The sequence below is a fragment of the Mesoplodon densirostris genome, chromosome 19 (assembly GCF_025265405.1).
Source record: "Mesoplodon densirostris isolate mMesDen1 chromosome 19, mMesDen1 primary haplotype, whole genome shotgun sequence".
NCBI classification, from domain to species: domain Eukaryota; kingdom Metazoa; phylum Chordata; class Mammalia; order Artiodactyla; family Ziphiidae; genus Mesoplodon; species Mesoplodon densirostris.
Window position 1 is genome coordinate 29,917,765 of NC_082679.1, and position 23,300 is coordinate 29,941,064.

Below are 23,300 nucleotides of genomic sequence, written 5' to 3' on the forward strand. Positions count from 1 at the left end.
ATGTGTGATCTGACTATTTTTAAGAACGAAATTTAAAATCAAAATGGTTTCTAGCTTAACTTGTATGTATTAGAACATTTCTACCCCTAAGTAGTCTATCTTATCCAGGGTTTGATTGTGAATTATCTTGATATAGAAGAGTTTTGTTGGTTCTTTGCCACTAATGGTTAAGCATCCTGATCAGCTCAGATACTGCACCATTACATCCTGCCTCATTCTTATGTTTTAATAGAATGCACTACAGTTTATTAAGCAATACTGGAAAATGCATGGACATCCACTTTTCCTTGTTCTCATCCGGGAAGACAATATAAGGTAGGTGGATGAAAGAGTTGAGGTGCATGCATCTCATCACCATTAACACTGTGAATCCTTTGGAAGCAGGGCCTCCTTGTATTTTTATATCCATCTCAGCCTGTGACAGAGTGTTTTGCGTATGTAAAGGGTACTTAGTACTAGATTATTAATTTCTCATTCTGTTGTTCATATGCACATTTTGTTTATCTGTTTATATTTTTCAGAGGTAGCCGATTCAATCCCATATTAGATATGCTGGCAGCTTTTAAGAACGGAGTGGTTGGAGGAGTCAAAGTTCATGTTGATCGTCTACAGGTAGTCTTCTGAATTTCAGTGTTTCTGTTTCCAGCACAATTAATCCACAGATACAGCTATGTTTCTTAATTATATTCTGTGGAAGGTTTTTGTCTGAAGGTTTTTTTTGTTTGTTTGTTTGTTTGTTTGCGGTATGTGGGCCTCTCACTGTTGTGGCCCCTCCCGTTGCGGAGCACAGGCTCCGGATGCGCAGGCTCAGCGGCCGTGGCTCACAGGCCCAGCCACTCCGCGGCACGCGGGATCCTCCTGGACCGGGGCACGAACCCGCGTCCCCTGCATCGGCAGGCGGACTCTCAACCACTGCGCCACCAGGGAAGCCATGTCTGAAGGTTTTATTCCCTGTCTACCTTCCCGTTCCTATTGTCATCACCCCATTTATCTGATCCCTCCAATCTGATGCTTGAGCGATTGCAGTGGTTTCCCACCAGAATTTCAGACTTTAAGAGATCATCTCTGACCTCAGTTTTGCATTTGAGGAAGCTGGAGTCCAGAGTGGTGAAGTGACCTGCTGTATGACCTCAGGTTCTTTGACTCCCTGGTCCAGTGCTCTGTTCCCTACCACACAGTGACGTCCAACCTGGACATAATCCTTGTTCCGTTCAGAATTTTACAGCATTATTTTCATAGCTCCTAAATAACAGAAGCCCTTTGTGGTTCCCTATAACCATAGCAGCCTCTCTGTCCACAGTTATCTCCTACTAAACATTCTTTCTGCTTCAGCCAATACAGATTACTTACTGTGTTCTCAACCTTGTGAGGTTCTGCCCCTTTCTGTTCACTCCATTTCCTCTGCCTGGAGTAGCTTCCCTGCTTTCAACATCACTGGGCTTTGAAGTCTTACCAAACTTTAAAGACCAGTTCTGCAGAATCACTCAGACCAGAAATGATACTTTTCTTTTTTAATATCCTTTTATGACCTTTAACATAAACTATTCAAATTGTAGTCCATTATCGACTTATTTCCTTTAAAAAGTTGTGATCATTCCATAGTCTTTTATGTAGTAGATACTCAATATTGAGTAAGAAAGAGGAAAATTTATAAAGAGGGACCTGTGTATGTAATGTGGTAAATGGCATGTTTACATAATCATTCACTGGTGCTTGTATTGGCTTGGCCAAAAAGTTCATTCGGGTTTTTCCATAAGATATTACAGAAACGAACTTTTTGGCCAACCTAATATTTTGCATACTTGATTGATTTTTACCTAAGTTTTTATCTTTTCCCCGTATTTTTTATTGTTTTGTCTTTTTGTAATGCTTCGTGGGGCAATTTCTTTGTTATTTATCATGTAGCTCCTCTGTTGAGTTTTGTGTTTTGGCTATCATGTTTTTAATTTTCCCTGTCATAGTATCTTGTCCTTTTTTCCTGGGTATTATATTTTGTCTTATCCTTCTGAGAACATTAACTAGAGAGCTTTGGAAATTTTTCCTTTCTACATTATCTCTTTCAGGTTTTTTTTCTCTGTTTTGGGGGGCTCAGTCTTTCATGTTGGAGACATTTGTCAGATGTCTGGTAATCTTTAGCTATCCTTTCATTTTTAAGAGTGAAAGAATAAAAAGTTCATTGGAAGCTGTGTGTTTGGGGACAAGGATCGTTGTCATGATGAATTTACTTGTAGTCTGGTGGCAAAGGCCCTTTTTTTTTTTTTTTTTTTTTTTTTTTTTGCGGTACGCGGGCCTCTCACTGTGGTGGCCTCTCCCATTGCGGAGCACAGGCTCCGGACGCGCAGGCTCAGCGGCCATGGCTCACGGGCCCAGATGCTCCGCGGCATGTGGGATCCTCCCGGACCGGGGCATGAACCCGCGTCCCCTGCATCGGCAGGCGGCCGCTCAGCCACTGCGCCACCAGGGAAGCCCCAAAGGCCCTTTTTGCTGGGGAAAACCCAGGTGCCAATATCTGGAGATTTTTTTCTCCTCTGCTCTTCAGTTTCCCCAGAAAATAAACATCTAGCCTTCTGCTTGAAGGGCATACATTTTGCTTCCATGTCCTGAGAGCAGGGTTAGGGAGGTGAGCCAGGGATTTGGCACTGTGCTGTATATTATCAGAAACATCTCTCATTGGGACAGCTGTTTCACAAGTTGTCTCCCTCTACCGATGCAGATTCAGAAGACAATAAAATAGTACATTATCAAATTGTCCAGGATACTTACAACAGCACAGATTATTTTCACGTAGACAGCACAAGTGGCTTAATTCTGACAGCACAGATGCTGCACCACGAGTTCGTGCAACACTGCACTTTGAAAGTCAGAGCAATGGATAATGGCTTCCCATCACTAAGCAGTGAAGTCTTTGTTTATATCTACATCTTGAACATAAATGACAGCTCTCCAATTTTTAATCGGCTCATTTATGAGTCTTTCACTTAATCCATTGTTTAATCTTTTTTTTTACATTTTTATTGGAGTATAATTGCTTTACAATGGTGTGTTAGTTTCTGCTTTATAACAAAGTGAATCAGTTATACATATACCTATGTTCCCATATCTCTTCCCTCTTGCATCTCCCTCCCTCGCACCCTCCCTATCCCACCCCTCTAGGTGGTCACAAAGCACCAAGCTGATCTCCCTGTGCTATGCGGCTGCTTCCCACTAGCTATCTATTTTACATTTGGTAGTGTATATATGTCCATGCCACTCTCTCACTTTGTTACAGCTTACCCTTCCCCCTCCCCATATCCTCAAGTCCATTCTCTAGTAGGTCTGTGTTTTATTCCTGTCTTACCCCTAGGTTCTTCATGATATTTTTTTTCTTAGATTCCATATATATGTGTTAGCATATGGTATTTGTCTTTCTCTCTCTGACTTACTTCACTCTGTATGACAGACTATAGGTCCATCCACCGCACTACAAATAACTCAATTTCTTTTATTTTTATGGCTGAGTAATAGTCCATTGTATATATGTGCCACATCTTCTTTATCCAGTCATCTGATGATGGACACTTAGGTTGTTTCCATCTCCTGGCTATTGTAAGTAGAGCTGCAATGAATATTTTGGTACATGTCTCTTTTTGAATTATGGTTTTCTCAGGGTATATGCCTAGTAGTGGGATTGCTGGGTCATATGGTAGTTCTATTTGTAGTTTTTTAAGGAACCTCCATACTGTTCTGCATAGTGGCTGTACCAATTCACATTCCCACCAGCAGTGCAAGAGGGTTCCCTTTTCTCCACACCCTCTCCAGCATTTATTGTTTCTAGATTTTTTGATGATGGCCATTCTGACTGGTGTGAGATGATATCTCATTGTAGTTTTGATTTGCATTTCTCTAATGATTAATGATGTTGAGCATTCTTTCATGTGTTTGTTGTCAGTCTGTATATCTTCTTTGGAGAAATGTCTGTTTAGGTCTTCTGCTCATTTTTGGATTGGGTTGTTTGTTTTTTTGTTATTGAGCTGCATGAGCTGCTTATAAATGTTGGAGATTAATCCTTTGTCAGTTGCTTCATTTGCAAATATTTTATCCCAATCTGAGGGTTGTCTTTTCGTCTTGTTTTTGGTTTCCTTTGCTGTGCAAAAGCTTTGAAATTTCATTAGGTCCCATCTGTTTATTTTTCTTTTTCTTTCCATTTCTCTAGGAGGTGGGTCAAAAGGATCTTGCTGTGATTTATGTCACAGAGTGTTCTGCCTATGTTTTCCTCTAAAAGTTTGATAGTGTCTGGCCTTACATTTAGGTCTTTAATCCATTTTGAGTTTATTTTTCTGTATGGTGTTAGGGAATGTTCTAATCTCATACTTTTACATGTAGCTGTCCAGTTTTCCCAGAACCACTTATTGAAGAGACAGTCTTTTCTCCACTGTATATTCTTGCCTCCTTTATCAAAGATAAGGTGATCATATGTGCGTGGGTTTATCTCTGGGCTTTCTATCCTGTTCCATTGATCTATCTTTCTGTTTTTGTGCCAGTACCATACTGTCTTGATTACTGTAGCTTTGTAGTATAGTCTGAAGTCAGGGAGCCTGATTCCTCCAGCTCCGTTTTTCTTTCCCAAGATTGCTTTGGCTATTCAGGGTCTTTGGTGTTTCCATACAAATTGTGAAATTTTTTGTTCTATTTCTGTGAAAAGTGCCAGTGGTAGTTTGATAGGGATTGCATTGAATCTGTAGATTGCTTTGGGTAGTGGAGTCATTTTCACAATATTGATTCTTCCAATCCAAGAACATGGTATACATCTCCATATCATCTTTAATTTCTTTCATCAGTGTCTTATAATTTTCTTTATACAGGTCTTTTGTCTCCTTAGGTAGGTTTATTCCTAGATAATTTATTCTTTTTGTTGCAGTGGTAAATGGGAGTGTTTTCTTAATTTCACTTTCAGATTTTTCATCATTAGTGTATAGGAATGCAAGAGATTTCTGTGCATTAGTTTTGTATCCTGGTACTTTACCAAATTTTTTGATTGGCTCTAGTAGTTTTCTGGTAGCATCTTTAGGATTCTCTGTGTATAGTATCATGTCATCTGCAAAGAGTGACAGCTTTACTTCTTCTTTTCCAATTTGGATTCCCTTTATTTCTTTTTCTTCTCTGATTGCTGTGGCTAAAACTTCCAAAACTGTGTTGAATAATAGTGGTGAGAGTGGGCAACCTTGTCTTGTTCCTGATCTTAGAGGAAATGGTTTCAGTTTTTCACCATTGAGGATGATGTTGGCTGTGGGTTTGTCATATATGGCCTTTATTATGTTGAGGAAAGTTCCCTCTGTGCCTACTTTCTGTAGGGTTTTTGTCATAAATGGGTGTTGAATTTTGTCAAAAACTTTCTCTGCATCTATTGAGATGATCATATGGTTTTTCTCCTTCAATTTTTTCATAAGGTGTATCCCATTGATTGATTTGCCTATATTGAATAATCCTTGCATTCCTGGGATAAACCCCACTTGATTATGATGTATGATCCTTTTAGTGTGCTTTGGGATTCTGTTTGCTAGTATTTTGTTGAGGATTTTTGCATCTATGTTCATCAGTGATATTGGCCTGTAGTTTTCTTTCTTTGTGACATCTTTGTCTGGTTTTGGTATCAGGGTGATGGTGGCCTCATAGAATGAGTTTGGGAGTATTCCTCCCTCTGCTATATTTTGGAAGAGTTTGAGCAGGATAGGTGTTAGCTCTTCTCTAAATGTTTGACAGAATTTGCTTATGGAACCATCTGGTCCTGGGCTTTTGTTTGTTGGAAGATTTTTTTTTTTTTTTTTTTTTTTTTTGTGGTACGTGGGCCTCTCACTGTTGTGGCCTCTCCCGTCGTGGAGCACAGGCTCTGCACGCGCAGGCCCAGCAGCCATGGCTCACGGACCCAGCCACTCTGCGGTGTGTGGGATCCTCCTGGACCGGGGCACGAACCCGTGTCCCCTGCATCGGCAGGCCGCTCTCAACCACTGCGCCACCAGGGAAGCCCTGTTGGAAGATTTTTAATTACAGTTTCAATATCAGTGCTTGTGATTGGTCTGTTCATATTTTCTACATACTTAGGTTTTTGTTTGTTTATTGTCTACTTAATTTTGTTCATGCTATATCCTCAATACCTAGCGTAGTGCTTGGCATATATCGGTGTCCAGTAAATATTCGTCTAACAGATTAGTTAATTAGAGAGCAGTATGTGTAGGTGTAAGCCTGCATCCTAGGAAATATCACTCTATAGACTTCCATTGTGCTTGGCACTGCTCTCTGCCCAGGCACAGACTGCTCTCAGACCCTGACTGTGGCTGGGCCACATAAAAATGAGCATATCAGTTGCATGTTTGGCCTTTCTCACTCAAACTCTGCATGGAGGCTTTAGTACGATTGCTGGTAACATGTCCATCCTGCGATTTGTAGTGGCTATTTGTTGATGAGCTACTTTATGAGTTTTCACTAGAAGAGAAGGCAGCACAACTCTGGGTGGTTAGCCAACAAGAGCAACATTCCCTATATCCTGTTGCTTCACATTTGAAATGAACAGTGAGAAAATAGAGAAAGAAATATATTTAAGACTTAAAAATTAACTTATTTTTAAAATAATAATTTATGGCTTATTTTCTGGGCAGTACATTTCTCACTTTTATTTGACAGTTCATCAGATAATTAGAAGTGACACATAGTGCTAAAAATCATTGTGGGTTATCATTCATTTATACATTCACCATGAACCACTGACAGAAAACAACTGTGTTCAACTTTGGCCTCATTTAGTTTGCTCAAGCTATAATCAGGAACTAAGGGAATATAAAATGACCAAATATTGGTTTCCAGAATGTAAATAATCAACACCTTCATGAAAAATGGAGGGTTGGCAGTGTCTCATCATTGGATAGCCCTGAAATATATTACTGTAGCAAAATCCAAGCATAATTATCTTTTCTGAAGACAACATTGGTATTTCATGAGTTTTTTTATTTCAAAATTTTATTTTCTAACATTTTAATAAATACTGAATTTTAATTGAGCTTAAAAATAAATAAGAGGATGGGAAGAAAAAACAATTCATCTCATGTTGATTCTGCTATTTATTATGACTCATGAACTTGTAGCTTGATGTGTATGTTCTATTTCAGGGGGTTTTGTTGTCTGTGAAAATCTGTCTGATTGTAGAATGCTCATTTAAGAAGTTACTTAAAAATCATGTATATTTTTTCAGTAAACTTTTTAAAAAGTATTATGTATTTACAGAAAAGTATGTACATAGATCATAAGGTTGCAGCTTGCTGAATTTAAGAGCTGTGACCCTTTTCTCAATCACGTTTCAGACACTAATATCTGGAGCTGTGGTAGAACAACTTGACTTCTTACGAATCAGTGGCATAGAAGAGTAAGTTCTTTTAGGTTATTATTGTGTTTCTTGAGTTTACATTAGGAATGCAGGGAATCTGAAACTTTTTCTTTTAAATTCTAGGCTTCCAGAATTTAAGAGTTTTGAGGAACTAGAAGTTCCCAAACATTCAAAAGTCAAACGACAAAGCAGCACCTCCAATGCTCCTGAACAAGAACAGCAGCCAGATGTCTCCATTACTGAATGGAAAAACAAACCCACCCATGAAATTCTTCAAAAACTGAATGTGAGGAAGATGCAATTCCCACATGGCCCTGAGTGAGGTTGGCAGAGCAGGAACTCCCGGGGGCAAACCATATTTCTTCTTGTCCTCCCAGAGAAGGTTGTAGTTAACCTGGAGGTAGATGCCTCTCTGTACCTGAGGCAGTAATGAGAGGTAGTTCTCATGGTCTGATATTAGTGTGGATGTCTTAAAGATGCTTAAGGAGTGTGTTGTCTTGAGTAACCCATTAAAGAAGTATAGTTGCCTTTGGGATCTCCAGATTTCTCTTTCAGTGCCCTTTGTTGCCTTTTCCCAACCCAGGTCTTCTCTCCTGTCTCAGTTTTTAGGTCTAATGCTTTGAGTCTCTCCAGTTACCGAGGAAAGGAATCCTATAACTACATCCATATGAATATTATGTTAGCAACCTAGTATTATACCTTCCTTGAGGTTATTTTCATTTTAAAGGAGGAGGGGTGGGGGGTATAAGGTATAGTACCTATCAAAGGAAATGAAATTCTAATGGTAGAGCTATAAACACAGTGACATTTTATTAGACCATACAAATTTGAGCATGTAGGCTAAATATATAACCTGTCAGATACAAGTTCTTGTGATTGACCGATACTATCTATAGATCGACATAAGCATGAATATGATATAGTAGGCATAAAACATAATGCATATAATAAGTGGTCTACATACATCCCCTCCTTTCATCCTTCTCTCCACAGTGGGTTGACAGCAACGTGGTCTCCCATTTATGAACAAGTAAAGTCAAAAAGGGAGTGGTTAAATGACTTGGCCAAATCTCTCAGAGAATGGCAGAATCAGTATTAATGCTTGTCGACAACATATTTTCTATTCATTACTTATCTTGTTTCCTGGAAAATTTGATTATTAAACCCTACTACCCCAGGAAGCTAGCTTGCCTACCCACTGTTTCCAAGATAGCTAAAATAAATAGTTGTATAATGTCATCTTACTTTTGGTAGTATATCAATGACATTTTATCTTTTCTCAATTGCATAACAGAATATTTCCTCTTTGCATCATGTGGTTTCATGATTAGTTACCTACTGTGGTAATTCTTGTACCCATTTCATTACAGTTACTCATAGTGATTTATATTTTCAGGACTGTAGTTGTCTGGCTAGCCAAGCCATCCTGCTGGGTATACTGCTCAAAAGAGAAGGGCCAAACTTCATCACAAAGGAAGGTAATTGTACATGTCTAAAAGAACATTTTTAAATAAAAAGACCTCTCTATTTTTGAACTTATATCAAATATGCATAATGAATATCCACTAAAATGTTACAAGTTATTTTCTCCTCTATTAAACCTTTTTTTAAAAAAAACTTTTGAAAGGAAAATTCATACCCCCTTCTCTGATTGTCTGAATGCTGTTGGAACCTGGATTCTGCCTGTGACTGTTAACCTCTGATAACTCCATAGTTGTTTATTGACAGTTTCTGTTTCCAGTTTTACTTTCTGTATGTTTTCAAGAACAATATTCAATCATTATAGCTATAAAAATTAGCTCCTTGATGGTCTGCAGCAGCCATTTGAAATAGAACATGGCATTTAGTAGAATTGTACTCTCAAGACTGTTTACAAAAATACATCATTCTAATAGTGTTCATGTCCACTCTGCATTAAGGATGAAACCCAATTATCCCTGAAATCTGCACTTGTATGTTGAGTCACTACTCTAAGGAATCTTTGAATTCTACATCATGGTCTACTCCTGGCATTTTATAATACAGAATAATGTAGGATACATTTCAAGTATTTAATGTCTAGCTACTCAAAATTTTTAGCTCATCTGGAAGTTCTCTGTCCAGAGATGCATATTGTTTGGTTAGAATTAGAAATTGAGTTGATATTCTAAACAGCAAAGTAATTAATGAAACTTATAGTTCTGGTAGTGAACTAAACATAATTGTTTATTCAAATAAGGTCTACTTAGTTTTTGCATCATTGTAGCTAAGAGATAACTGTCTTGAGTATTATACAGTGAATTGAATAGTCTTAATTTTTTTTTTTTTTTTTTTTTTTTTTTTTTTTGCGGTATGCGGGCCTCTCACTGTTGTGGCCTCTCCTGTTGCGGAGCACAGGCTCCGGATGCGCAGGCCCAGCGGCCATGGCTCACGGGCCCAGCCGCTCCGCGGCATATGGGATCCTCCCAGACCGGGGCACGAACCCGTATCCCCTGCATCGGCAGGCGGACTCTCAACCACTGCGCCACCAGGGAGGCCCCTTAATTTTTTAACTTAATATTATTAGGGCAGAAGAACTCTAAGCAAATTTCAAACAGAATCCTTCATGTTTCTAATTAATCTTGAAACTCAAAGTGTAAACAGGATCCTAGTTATATTGAGGACATTTATCATAATTTATACTTTAAAACAATAGGATAATTAAAAAGCAGACATTTCATTAGGAACCTAGAATTCAGAATGGTTATTTTAATAGTGCTTAAAATGAAACAAAATTTATATAAAATAGTTAATAATGAAAGTGTTGAAAGAATTATTTTTTAAACCATTTTTATAAACTTGGGAATAATATTCATCTGTTTCTTAGATATTTAAAAGACTTTAAATGTTTTAAATCTTAGAAACCTTATATATTGAAAATCATACGCATCTACAGAATCTGAATATAATTTTATCCAATTTGTTATAAAGCTATAAAAATAAGTTCAGGATAAAATAATAAAGATCTTGTTCTTTACCCTTGTTTACCCTTTTTTGTGCTCTGTCCTGTCACATGGTTAATTTACTGACAAACCAGTCATGAGGCCAGACCGCATGTAAATTGCTCCCAAAGAATGAAACCCAGTGGTATTTTTTTGAGCACTGGTATATGATCATGCATATAACAGAATCACCATAAAGTTTTTTTGAACAAATAAATGAAGAATTATGTATAGTCAGTCTATAGTATTTGTTCAATTTGCTATATTCTGTTTTTTATTTTCTATAGTAAATTAAAATAACATTTTTATTTATCAAAAACATAGATTGTGTATTAAGAAAACAATGAATTTCAAGAAATAAAGTACTTATTCCAAATCATATACTCAAACTAAGTAGTAAAAGGGCTGGAGACATTCACACTATATATTTGGGTTACATATTTAAATATGTCAGGTAGTTCAGAACATTAATGGATGGATGTATTGACTCTAATGGAACAAAATGAAAATTCAAGAGTTTTTTTTTTAAGGAGAATAAATGTTATGCATTTAATTAAAAGCATTTTTCAACAAAGGCCCTATTATCTGATGTCTAGGTACCGTTTCTGATCACATTGAGAGAGTCTATAGAAGAGCTGGCAGCAAAAAATGTTGGTTCGTATTAGCGTCCTTGTCATTATGTTTTATTTTTATGTTTTCATATTCAGTATCCTAAAGATAATGGACCAGTCTTTAAGGTGGTTATTCATCCTAGTTTTTACTTTTAAACTCCAAGGTTACAGCACTGTGACTCAGCCTACTTTCTAAGGATCTGCCTACATTGCATTTTACCATGGCTCTCCCAAGTTATTAAAAACATGTCTGGGAGTAAAGACACCCATAGGAATAGAACCTGGAGAGGATGCACTGGAATGATGTTCCAATGACTCTTTCCTACCCTGTACCTCCTCTGTCCCAGCAAGATGCTTTAGGTTCTAATTTGTATTTGGGAAACTTGTTCTGTTATAGAAGGTCATGAAGAGACCAGTGTTTCATTTAATCACAAGCAAAAAATAATATACTTAGGAAATAGTTCTCTCATGACTTAAGTTGAATGAATCCCAGTGATTGTAGTTGCTTCATAACAAGTAACTGATACGTTCTGCAGAGGTAGTCTCTTCCCAGAGACTGAAGAAAAATTAGGTAAGTTGAGATAAGATTGTTTAATTTCACAATGGGGTAGGTATGTCTAAATGCATGCCATCTACATTTTTGAAGCAATTCTAACAGTTTTACTAGCAAAATCTAACATTTTGAAATTAAGAGTATATAAATATATATATATATATATTTTAATAACCCATTATTATCTAATTTTGAAAAAAAAGTTTCAAGCAGTGTCATAAGAAACTCCCTTAACCTTAATGAGCCTCAGTTTTCTAATCTCTAAAATAAGGGGATTAGACAAAACAGTCTCTTAGCAGTATTTTAACTCTATGATTTATAATAAATATACCATTCCGACCCAGAAGAAATCATGTAATAATCCTGTGGTTAAGTCTCAGATTTTCGCTGTAAATTCTCAGCACAGTAAGGCATGCAAACCAATAGATGTTGCTTTTTAGTCAGTAAATTTCAAATGTGGTCTATAATCTTATCTTCAGTTAAGCAAACCGGTATTTGCTTTATGTTTAATACTTAATATTTTAATACTTTAATATTTTAGATAAATCATTAGCAAACATTTAGAGTCCTGACTGTTATGTTTAAAAGAACAAACTCCTGGAAGTTTTATTTACTGTATTTTCCCTTTTATGGCTTTCTACTGACATACCCAGGTTGGCGGTACGCTACGGGGCTGCATTTACCCAGAAATTTTCTTCCTCTATAGCCCCACACATTACTACTTTTCTGGTACATGGGAAACAGGTAACATGCACAGAATGTGGAAACTCCAGCTGCTTGAAATGTGTGGGCTTATTTGTGTTCTGAGGGTTAAATATGTCTTTTGGTCTTACAATGTGTGAGTGAAAGCTTCTCCAAAAGTAGGAAGTGTTTGTTTCACTAACTTTATCAGATATGACTTAATTTTCTACTAGTTCATCTATGTTAAGATAAAGCAATGTAAGTGTTTTTTATCGGTCAGCTCCCATAGATATCCTGAAATACAAGAAAACAGTTTTAAACCTAAATTTTTATTTTATTTTCTCCATCTAAAAGTCCCACGTGAATTTTTACTTTTGAGGGGGCAAAAATGTCTTATGTATTGCAGGTGCTGTGCTTAAAAATCTGTTCTCCTTACAGTCTAAGACTTCTTCAGAAATGTAAAAATAGCAGTGTGAATTCCTTCCTCCAACATTCTGGCAAGAAAAAAAATGCTGGTATTTCATTGTATCACTTCCTAAAATTGCGTACTAAGTGAGTCCCCTGATCCAGGGATTTGGTTATCTAGGTACCAAAAGAAACTTGATTTAAAGTGGTTATAAGAATAGAGGGCATGTACCAATGACAGTCTTAATAATGAATTTTTAATGCAAAATCAGAATAATCAATTCTTCCTCCTATGCCACTCCCTGCCAAAGGGATAGTTAGGCTCCCTTTTCTTTCTTTTTAAATTGTTAATGGCACAAATAATGCTGGTGGCAGAGGTGAGGATGAGGTTTTCCCTCCCTAATTCTGGTTGGTCCTACAATCTGGGAGATTTCAGGTGTTAAGTCTGGTGTCTTGGGGTCAGTGTTTCCTCCACATTATTACATGAGGGCCTAATTGTGCATATTTTTAAGTCTCCCTGTTCAGACTCCCACTCATTCATCATTTAGATTTGTCAACCTCTGGCCTGCTCTCTTCTTCGCCCCCAGGTCGGTGGTGCGCCATACAGCAAGTCTTTTAAGTAAACTAGTGGACAGCCTGGCCCCATCCATTACTAATGTTTTAGTGCAGGGCAAACAGGTAAGTATCTGATTTTCAGACTCTTCATCACAGTCACAAAAGTTTCTGGGCAGGACCCTGGCTTTTAAATCTGGCAAGCCTCAGTGTCATAGGTCTCTCACAACCACGACTCAGGCATTTCTACAAAAGGCTCCTTCCCCAAGCAAAATCTAGTCTTAAAGATGCACAGATACTAAGTATTTGTGCTGCACCTCAGAGCTTTGATTTTCAACTTCTGTGTTAACTTGAGATCAGTGAAGATACTGACAAAGAAAATGGTATGACACCTACTAAAGCACTCCAGACAGGCTTAGGATAGGGAATATCCTAAGACAGGGAGCAGTGAAAGGCGCATTTTCCCTTCTACTCCACTTAAGATTCTTCTCCCCCTTAGAAATGCATTGACTCCCCAGATCCTTAACCCTCTGGGCCATCTCTCCTTCCAGCTCCTCCCCTCCCACCAAGACCAGCTCTTGTCATCTTCTCCTCACAGAGCCATCTCCAGTTAGCAGTCCCTTTCTCTGGGTTCTCACAATAGGCCTGTGACACTCCTCACAACCTGCCCTGGATCCCAGTTCATTTGAATGTGTGTCTCTCACCCCAGGGTAGGCCGTGAACCCCCAGAGGTCATGGTCCATGTCTTGTCCAGCACCTGTCCCAGTGTGCCCGGCATAGCCTTGGAGAGGCACTTGGTGAATGTGGGTTGAATTGAGCCTGTGCATGTGGTTATGTGGAGTGGAATATGGCTGCTCATTTTTTGTTTTATTTTCTATAAGCTCTAATTACCTGGCTGAATAATCATTTGATTGGAATGAAAACCTGTTTGCTTTCTATCTCTTCTTTGGGAGTATGTGTGCTTTGTCATGTCTTCCTGATAGTTAACCTAGGGATATAATAATACAAAAAACTTTAACCTTCTTTGATGGAATCAACCCATTGTTCATATCTCAGGGCTCTTAACTCATTAAAACTGAAATTATTTCATCTTAACATCTAGCTTTTGAAAAGTTGAAAGAATATTTTATTTTGTAATATTTAATAACAATAAAAAAGTATTGTACTAATAAAAAAACTCTTGAGAAAAATTTAAATCACTTTTCACATACATTATTTTCTATTTTCTCCAAATTATTAAGAGGTAGAATTTTCATCCTCATTCATCAGCTAAATAGACCAAGACACAGGTAGTAATTTATGGGGTTCCTTTCCTCACTGTAATCCTCAAATCCAGCCACAGAGTCCTGTATTGTTGCCTTGGACTGAGCCACCCCTTAAAGAAAGTAAACAGGCTTTGGGAAGCTATTTTTCCTTGGATTTTAGGCCCCTGTAGTATATCTGAAAATATAGTTAATTCTACGATGTATGAGAAGGTTTTGGCGATCTCTGAGGTCACTGGCACCTGACAGTTGGAGAGGAGGAGGGGTAGGTTAGGGTTGGTCATGTCCATTCTATACACTATCTAGAGGGGGATTACAGCCTGTGATTCTGAGATTCTCTTCACAGAGCAGAATCCTGGAGGCCTTGGAGCCTGTCCTGAGCCTGTGGCTGGACCATTGCCCACCAGACCAGCACATCTCCCAGGGAAATAGTCACTTACAGAGCTGGGTACCTGGGAGGCTGACAGCTCTGCTTCAGATGTATGAAGTCCATTCATTCACTGCATCTTACACTTTTACAAAAAAGAAATGAGAATGGAGCATTCCAAGTTTGCAATTGCTTATTTATGAAATTCCACCCTGAGAACTGAAGTAATATTGTTTCTACAGAGCACTTTCAGATCACCTCAAGCTCCCTGGAATGAAATAGTGATTTAGTCATCATTGCTTCCAGAGGCAATGATGTGCCTTCTGTTTGCTTTCCTCTTTACAAGATGACATTTTAATAAAAGTAATCGCACGTGGACTAACTGGTTGGTACCACTTGTGTTACAATAAACTAGCAGTTCTCAGTTTTCACTCCATCACAAAGTTGGGGCAGAAGACCCCTGTTCTGCTTTCTCCCCTCATCTCAGAAAACACAGGGCCCTTTGATGTCCTCTTCTTTTTCCTGCATCTTATAATCGTGCACTGTACAAGGAAGAGAGTGGGAGAGGGGTAATGAGGAGGAAGGAGGGGCTGCAGACTTTTCTGGGAGGCAGAATGCTAAGGCGAGAGGAGAAAGGGGGAGCAGAGTATTAATTTCTCTTGCCCAGGCTCAACAGCACTCTTGGCTTTGAATTCTCATTGCCATTTCCCTCTGTGCTTTCTCATTTCGCAGGCTTGTGGGCAGTCTTGTTTATTCCCCTCCACAGGCCAGAGATACATCAACAAGTATTTCAGCACTCACTGGGTGCCTAGAACTACACCAGGAAAAGTGGGGCTACACTACAACTCTTATGTCCTTACACCTGCCTTTGAAAAGATTACAGTGTTGTTAAAGCGTAAACACGTCCACATGAGAAACTGTAAAAGAGGTGAAGGATATACTCTCAAACATAGACTGTGCACTAAAATAAAACTAGTCAGTGTATTCTGGTTTCTCTGGGGAGTTTCTAGTACTAAAGTCATTCAGAATAATTTTATCTCATTAGTTATTTATATTCCTTCCCTGATTTTATCCACTCACCTCCACTGTCCTAACCAGGACCCTCACCTGCCCTTGTATTTCAGACCAGACTGAACCATCATGAACTCCAGTGGGAGTCATCCTTTGAAAGCCATTTTAATAAATAGCAGGAACAGTTATTCTACCTAATTCCCTAGCTTGCATAGAGTAATTTCATCCTGCCAGTCATCCTGAGCCTTGAATTTTTTTCTTTTATCTGTTAGTAGCTAGGAAATTTTTACAATAAAATTCTGCCACCTATAGGTAACTCTGGGTGCCTTTGGACATGAAGAAGAGGTTATCTCTAATCCTTTGTCTCCAAGAGTGATTAAGAACATCATCTATTACAAGTGTAATACCCATGATGAGAGGGAGGCGGTCATTCAGCAAGAACTGGTCATTCATATTGGCTGGATCATCTCCAATAACCCGGAGTTATTCCGTGGCATGCTGAAAATACGAATTGGGTGAGTAAAGTACTTTGCATTTGCATAAAGAGAATTGTTCAAGTGGTCCTCGGCCTCTCTGAGTGAAGTGCTGCCCCAGATCTGGTGGGTATTTAGGAAAGTGCATCTTGCCCTAAGTCATAGAGACAACATCTGGTGGTATGAAGAAATAAATACTAGTGGCCTGAAAAAAACCCTCCTGGTAAACATATTTAACTCCCAACGTGAGATGTAGGGGAATAACTCTGTTCTCTGGTAAAATCAAACTCCAGGGGTTTAAACAGGTGTATCATGTTAAAAAACAAAACAAACAAACAAAAACCCCATTATGCACAATACTTGTAAAAAATCCTATAAATAAGTGGATAAGACTTAAGAGAAAGTGGGGTTTTTTTAGTAAAATTAGGTGTCAGGAGGACACACTCAAATAAAAACTTGGTCCTTTTAAGAATATTCTATGTATAAGAATATTCTTCTATTATAGAATTTTCTACCAAAATCTAAAGTTTAGTCATTAAAATAGTAAGTGTTCTGTTTGGAGAAGTTGAAAGTAAGGCTCTGGTGATCTTGAATCTTCTTAGTCAAACACTGTTTGTGGCAGTGCAGTAAGCACGTGACCAGGCTCTGGCATCCAGCGGAACTGAGTGCAAGTCCAGACCGCCACTCATCATCTCAGTGGCCTGAGGCCAGTGGCTGAACCTCCCTCCTGCTTTCATACCAGCCTCATTGTTTTGTGTGAGATGAAACAAAGTAATATGTTTAAAAGGCCTGCCACAACCAAGTAAAGTACAAATGCTTCTTTTCATTTTTTAAACATATTTTTGATTGTATTGAATGCAGCTATCATGTGAATATGTTCTAATTGTAAAAAAGTCAACAGAAAACAATACTTGAGCATATAGAGTAACCTAATATGTGGCCAATTTGGGGGATGTTCAAGTGTTTGAAAAGACTATGTAGCCTGTCAGGCGCAAATACCTGTGAATGTGTGTGAGTGTGAGTAAGTGTTTAGCTTGCTAGTTGTATAATTAGATCATCAATATCTTTACTACTTCTGTCCTACTTGACTTTCGATTGCTGATAAATTGTAAAACGTTCTCCTGATTATGAATTTGTCCATTTCTCCTTGCATTTTTATCCGTTTTGCTTTATATATTTTAAAACTTTGTTTTTGTCCATGTTGCCATGTTTTAACAATGTATCTTGTGTCATTTATTTTGTAATTGAATTATTTTTAAAAAATTATTTTAATTTCAAACATCTACAGAAGTATAGAAAATAGTATAATAAAGCCCATAGTATTACTCAGCTTCAACAATATCATCATATGGCCAATCTTATTTCACTCATACCCGCCCCCACTACCTGCCTCACCCACACTCCCATATAGATTTAAAGCAAATCCATCATATCATTTAATCTGTAAATACTTCAGTGTGTATCTCTAAGACATAAGGACTTTTTAAAAGCATAACCATGATCCCATTACAATGCATGAAATATAACAAATGAATTCTTTGTGTCTAATATTACTGCCATGCCTGCTTTCTTTTTTTGTTTTTATTAGCTTGGTATACTGTCTTCCATTCCTTTACCTTCAATGTTCTTTTTTCATTTTATATAGATATGTCTTTTATATTTAACATTCATGCCATATTTACTTTTAATCCAGTCTGATTATCTTTTAATAGAAATATATGTGATATTTGTGCCATTTCATTTATATTTTGACTAATTTCTACCATTATGTTTTGTTTTCTAGTTACCATGCTTTCTTATTGTTTCTTTTTTTTTTTTTCTTCTATTGCTGGATTGATTTTATTTTCCCTTTCATTTCTTAGTTTTAATTTTGCATGTGAGTATGAAGCACTTTATGTAAAATGAGTACCCATTTTTTCCTTCAAAAAATTACATTAAAAACTAGTTGCTTATTGGAAGTATCTGCATGCCTCTCATTTCAACAATTCTCATTCTAGGAATTTAGACATACTTTAACAGCAGTCTTCATTTCATGCTTGTTTGAAATAGTGAGCCATACAATAAAATGCTGTGCAGCCATTACAAGTAACAAGATAAAGTCAATATACTGACATTTATAAATGTCCAAGATAAATTAAGTGAAAAAAAATGTTGCAAATATATTGTTCTATTTTTTATAAAAGAACAATAATACTGTATATATATATATATGTGTGTGTGTGTGTATAATGTATATGTGGAAAAATATACATAAAATCAGTGTCAATTATTTTCTCTGGGAGATTTCTACTTTGTAAGTTATGTTTTTCAGTTTTATTTAAATTTTTTTAGTTGAGGTTATTAGTTTTTAAACTGTTTACCTGATTTTAGTTAGAGTATATTTCAGGTGTGCTTCCCATTCTTTATCTCCTCTTTCTTTTGATTGAGAAATGAACTCACTCTGCATAGAACTTGACCTTCATTTTTATCCCTTAAAATAGTTCCTTTCAAATATTAGGATGTATTCTAAATCAATTATAAGAACTTTGAATCATATCCTGATTTTTCGGTCTCTGTTAGCTCTAAAATTTTCAGCTCTAATTCTTGACTATGAGGATGCAGAAATGGGTCTTTCATGTGAGTTGTCTCTAAATGAAAAGAGGTGTGATTCTTCGTATCCATACAGGTATTAAAAGTACTCTGTTGTCACAGATTCAGGCATTTCTCTGAGGCTGACTAAGAAGTATAGGTTATAACTCTTCCAAAGCACATTATTTGTAGTAAACGTTCTATTCAGGGGACTCTTTAAGTGATAGTCATCCTTACCGTGACTTAAGCAAAGGCTTAAAGTAAAAGTTAACTGTTCCCCAGGATTTTACAATGCTGTGTTTTTCAGCCTCTAAGTAGTTTTTCCTTTACTGCTTATTCAGCATTTTAGGCTAATTTATGTTCTCTCAAAAATCCAATGTAATTTTCTTCCTTGAATCCATCTGACCTGAAGCTTCTTTCTCTGCATGGGAATGAAGTATGTTTAGTTTATTCTAAAAATAGTTTTCTTCCTGTTTCTGTATCTGCTATTCTATATGTTCAGTGCCTTCCGTGAGAAGTAAAATACTCTTTTTTTCTCAAACTGTCACCCGAAATAAAAATGTCAGGACAGAGCATCTGGCTTAGTATCTAATGATAGAAAAAATCTAATGATAGAAAAAAGCCTCCTGAAGAAATTTGCCGGGAAACTTTATTCACTGTCCTGAAACTCATCCTGGAATTAATCGAGGCATTATATTCCCATTCTGGGTATTAACAGTGTCCCTGCCCAACTTATTATGTGTATTTCCCCCATATGCTGGACTCACAGGGTCAGCTCTAAACACTGGGGCATTGTCAGTTGGGAAGGAGTCTAATTTTTTTTAATTTATTTATATTTTTTAAATTTATTTATATTTTTTTAGTTTATTTTTGGCTGTGTTGGGTCTTTGTTGCTGTGCGCAGGCTTTCTCTACTTGTGGCGAGCGGGGGCTACTCTTCGTTGCAGTGCGCGGGCTCTAGGCACACGGGCTTCTGTAGCTTGACTTGTGGGCTCTAGAGTGCAGGCTCAGTATTTGTGGCGCGTGGGCTTAGTGGCTCTGTGGCATGTGGGATCTTCCCAGACCAGGGATCAAACCCGTGTCCCCTGCATTGGCAGGCGGATTCTTAACCACTGTGCCGCTGGGGAAGTCCCGGAGTCTTCTTTTTTTTTTTTTTTTTTTAATAAGAAGTAATTTATTTAAGAAATTTACTTCTGCCAAGGATAGAAACCAGATCTTCTCCTCCTATCTGTGTTGTGGTCTAGCCCACAAGAGATGTTCAATAAAATTTGGCAGATTGTTTATTATATAGGTTATAAGTAGATTCAGGTAGTTTGCCTTGAGCTAGTGATGGGGAATTTAGGAAAAACAAAAGCATGGCTCTGTACTCAGAGACATAAAGGACTCTTTTAATTTTGATAAGTGCACTTGGTTTGTACAAGTCATGTCCTTCAGGCAATGACAAAGTTAAACAAGGCCTTGTTTATATGAAAATCTAGTCATACATATAGAGAATAGAAGGATGTAGAACTTTCTCCACTTATTAATGGAATGGTGCAGTTAATCATATCAGAGTAGGGTACAAATTACCTGATAATGGTACTTCTCTAAGCAGCATTCCCTGTAAGGATCTAAGGGGATATATATGTGAGTAACATGTTGTTCCTGCACTCAAAGGTTTACTCTGGTGAACGGTTTCATCCTCCTTTCCTCCCCCATCTCCATAACCACATGTTATTTATTGCACACCTATCATATGCTAGACAATATGCTAAAAATACTTCAAATATATTATCTGATTTAATCCATACAACTTTGAGGTAGTCACTAGGACCCCCATTTTAAAGTAAACAACCTGAGATTCAGAGAGCTTAGATGACTTAAATCAGTAAGTGAAAGAACTGGGATTTATACCCAGGACTGCCTGACTCCAAAGTTCTTGTTCTTCAATCTTAAATACTTTGTGCATGTTTTCACTTATGTATAGTGTTGCTCTCTTTTAAGGGAAACAGGCCTTACTGTTTGTTTCTAAAACGTTATGCCCTTTATGGTCCCTTCTACATGATTTCTACCTATGACCCATTTTACATTCGAGTATTCATGTAGCAGCTATGATGTGCATTGCCTCCTGACGGTTTTTGTCTTTAGTTTGTCAGTCCTCCAATCTAGGATCAGTACTATTTAGCATTGTACAGTACAAGACACACCAAGGAGGCTGAACAGTTACAAATTAACAAACATAAAAAATAAGATCTTGCCCCCTTTATTCATCATGAGACCAAGAAAATAGGGATGATTTGGAACTCTAGGTTAGCCCCTTGTACAGTGCAAGAGATATATTAAGATAGTATGAAAATTCAGTGAAGTTAAGTAACTTGCACTTGGTCACAAGACTAAGAACCATGATTTGGACCTAGGGTGAATGACTCCAGAGTTCATGCTTCCCCATCCCTCTTCCAGCTCTCATGTATATAAAATAGGGAGGCTGTCCCTGCTCTGGCTTCTTCATTGGTTTGTGGCGGTTCTGGGTAAGGAATGTGAAGGTCTTTTGCAGAGGATAAAACTTAAACAGTATTGCTGTGACATTTGGTAATTTGAGGTCCTCTATCTTGTGGCATTTGGAGAGCAAGTACCTCTGGGGATTTCTTTCTGCAGACTACAAATCCCAAAGAGGAGTATCCCAGGCCCCACCCACCCCCTCCAACAAACACACACATGCTCACCCTTGTCTTCCAGTCCTAGGTTTGCAAAGACCCTCTGCTCCCACAAGAGATGTTCGCCCTAGAGGTATCCCTTTCCACCATATTTGATTCTCCTTCAAGGCCCAGTGGAATGATCCCAAGCATTTCATAAAGAAACCTTAACTCAAAATCCCTTTTGGATCCTCTGCTGCCATCTGACATGGTCTTACCCCACCATCATCTGGTGGGACCTCATGAAGCATGGCAGACACTGAAAAATTCTCCCGTGGGGGCTCCCCTGGTGGCACAGTGGTTAAGAATCCACCTGCCAATGCAGGGGACACAGGTTTGAGCCCTGGTCCGGGAGGATCCCACATGCCACGGAGCAACTGAGCCCGTGTGCCACAACTACTGAGCCTGTGCTCTAGAGCCTGCAAGCCACAACTACTGAGCCTGTGCACCTAGAGCCTGTGCTCCACAAGAGAAGCCACCGCAATGAGAAGGCTGCACACCACAATGAAGAGTAGCGCCCACTCACTGCTACTAGAGAAAGCCCACATGCAGCAACAAAGACCCAACATGGCCAAATAAATTAATTAATTAAATAAAAATTAAAAAAAAAAATTCTCCTGTGCCTGCAACGGTGCTCCTCCACCATATTAACAGGAAGGTTTTGGAACCCTGTCTCTACTCAAGGGATATCTAACAACCTCAGAGAATTGCAGTTATCCTGTCTGTGAGGCTTGTGATAGTGCCCTTCTGAAAAGAAAAAAGATATTTTTGTATCTTTTTAATATATTTTTATTGCACTTTATTCTAAATAAATTTTACTCAGACCTCAGCTCCTTAAATGAGCAGCTTCCTTGCATTTACTGCTAGCAGCAAACACAAACACATACTCTATTTATATGTTTCTTTACAAAATTTACCTTGAATTAGTCCCTGGAAGGTTTTGCTTAAAACCTTGCTTAAAAACAAATAATTCATTTATAGAGTCCTTGAGTGTCAAATTTCTTATAAATTGTTGAATTTCTTGCTCTTCTAAGTCACCCGTTTGTGTCTGTCACATGATTTTAAAAGGAAGAAGGGAAGGGATTTATAGAAAACATTCTTTTTTTTAATTTCCTTATAGGTTAATTACAGCATTTCAGACTCATTCATATCTGACTTTTTACTGTTGTTTCTATCTTTTAAATGTTGATTATGATTTAAGAGATTGATAGTTTAGCCATCTTTTAACACCATATTCCTCCTGAAATGCTAACATTCATGAGGCTGAATGGACATAAAAAATAAGAACATTTGTCTTAGTCATGGTACATCTTACACATAATTCTCCTGCACTATGTATGCTTGTATCTCTCTGTTTTAAACTCTCCCTCTGAGGTTTTTGGATTTTTAAATTTTATTTATTTACATCACCCACTGCCTCAATTGCTTTAAGCCAATACCACCATGTTTCTTTTCTCTTTTTCCCAAGGTTAATCCTGCCAATGCAATTTCTTCAACATTACTGCTCTCAGGCACTCCAGTGAACAAAATTAACCTGCTCACAGGAATGGTATTCTAGTGTGATAATGATTTGATTTGCTGTCTCATTATTGATTTGTGCTCCAGCTTTCATGTTGAAATAGATCAAGTTCCTGACAGGCCCATTACTGTAAAGACCTCCAATCAACTGCTTTCTGCTCTAGGTCTGTCATTCAGGAGACAACCCCTGAGGATATATGTTATCAAGTCTTTTTCATCCCTGCTTTTCATACTGCCAGGACATCCTCTGTAAGCCATTATGATCCATGCATATCTTGTCTTCTAATGCCCACAGCTGCATCTGTGGATCACAC

General features: G+C 37.8%; 1 protein-coding gene across 8 annotated transcripts in view; it reads left to right on the forward strand.

Moving 5' to 3' along the window:
- PHKB (phosphorylase kinase regulatory subunit beta) overlaps positions 1 to 23,300 on the forward strand; it is a 204,830-nt gene that overhangs the window by 162,342 nt on the left and 19,188 nt on the right. For 5 of the 8 annotated variants that reach the window (XM_060085615.1, XM_060085609.1, XM_060085611.1 and 2 more), the window contains 9 exons: positions 233 to 315; positions 522 to 612; positions 7,332 to 7,393; positions 7,478 to 7,640; positions 8,751 to 8,832; positions 10,911 to 10,968; positions 12,598 to 12,711; positions 13,152 to 13,242; positions 16,069 to 16,271. In XM_060085615.1, coding sequence (XP_059941598.1) covers positions 233 to 315; positions 522 to 612; positions 7,332 to 7,393; positions 7,478 to 7,640; positions 8,751 to 8,832; positions 10,911 to 10,968; positions 12,598 to 12,711; positions 13,152 to 13,242; positions 16,069 to 16,271 — 947 coding nt within the window. Of the gene's footprint in view, positions 1 to 232; positions 316 to 521; positions 613 to 7,331; positions 7,394 to 7,477; positions 7,641 to 8,750; positions 8,833 to 10,910; positions 10,969 to 12,131; positions 12,223 to 12,597; positions 12,712 to 13,151; positions 13,243 to 16,068; positions 16,272 to 23,300 lie in introns of all 8 variants that reach the window. The other 3 variants (XM_060085613.1, XM_060085614.1, XM_060085616.1) reach the window with 2 other exon arrangements.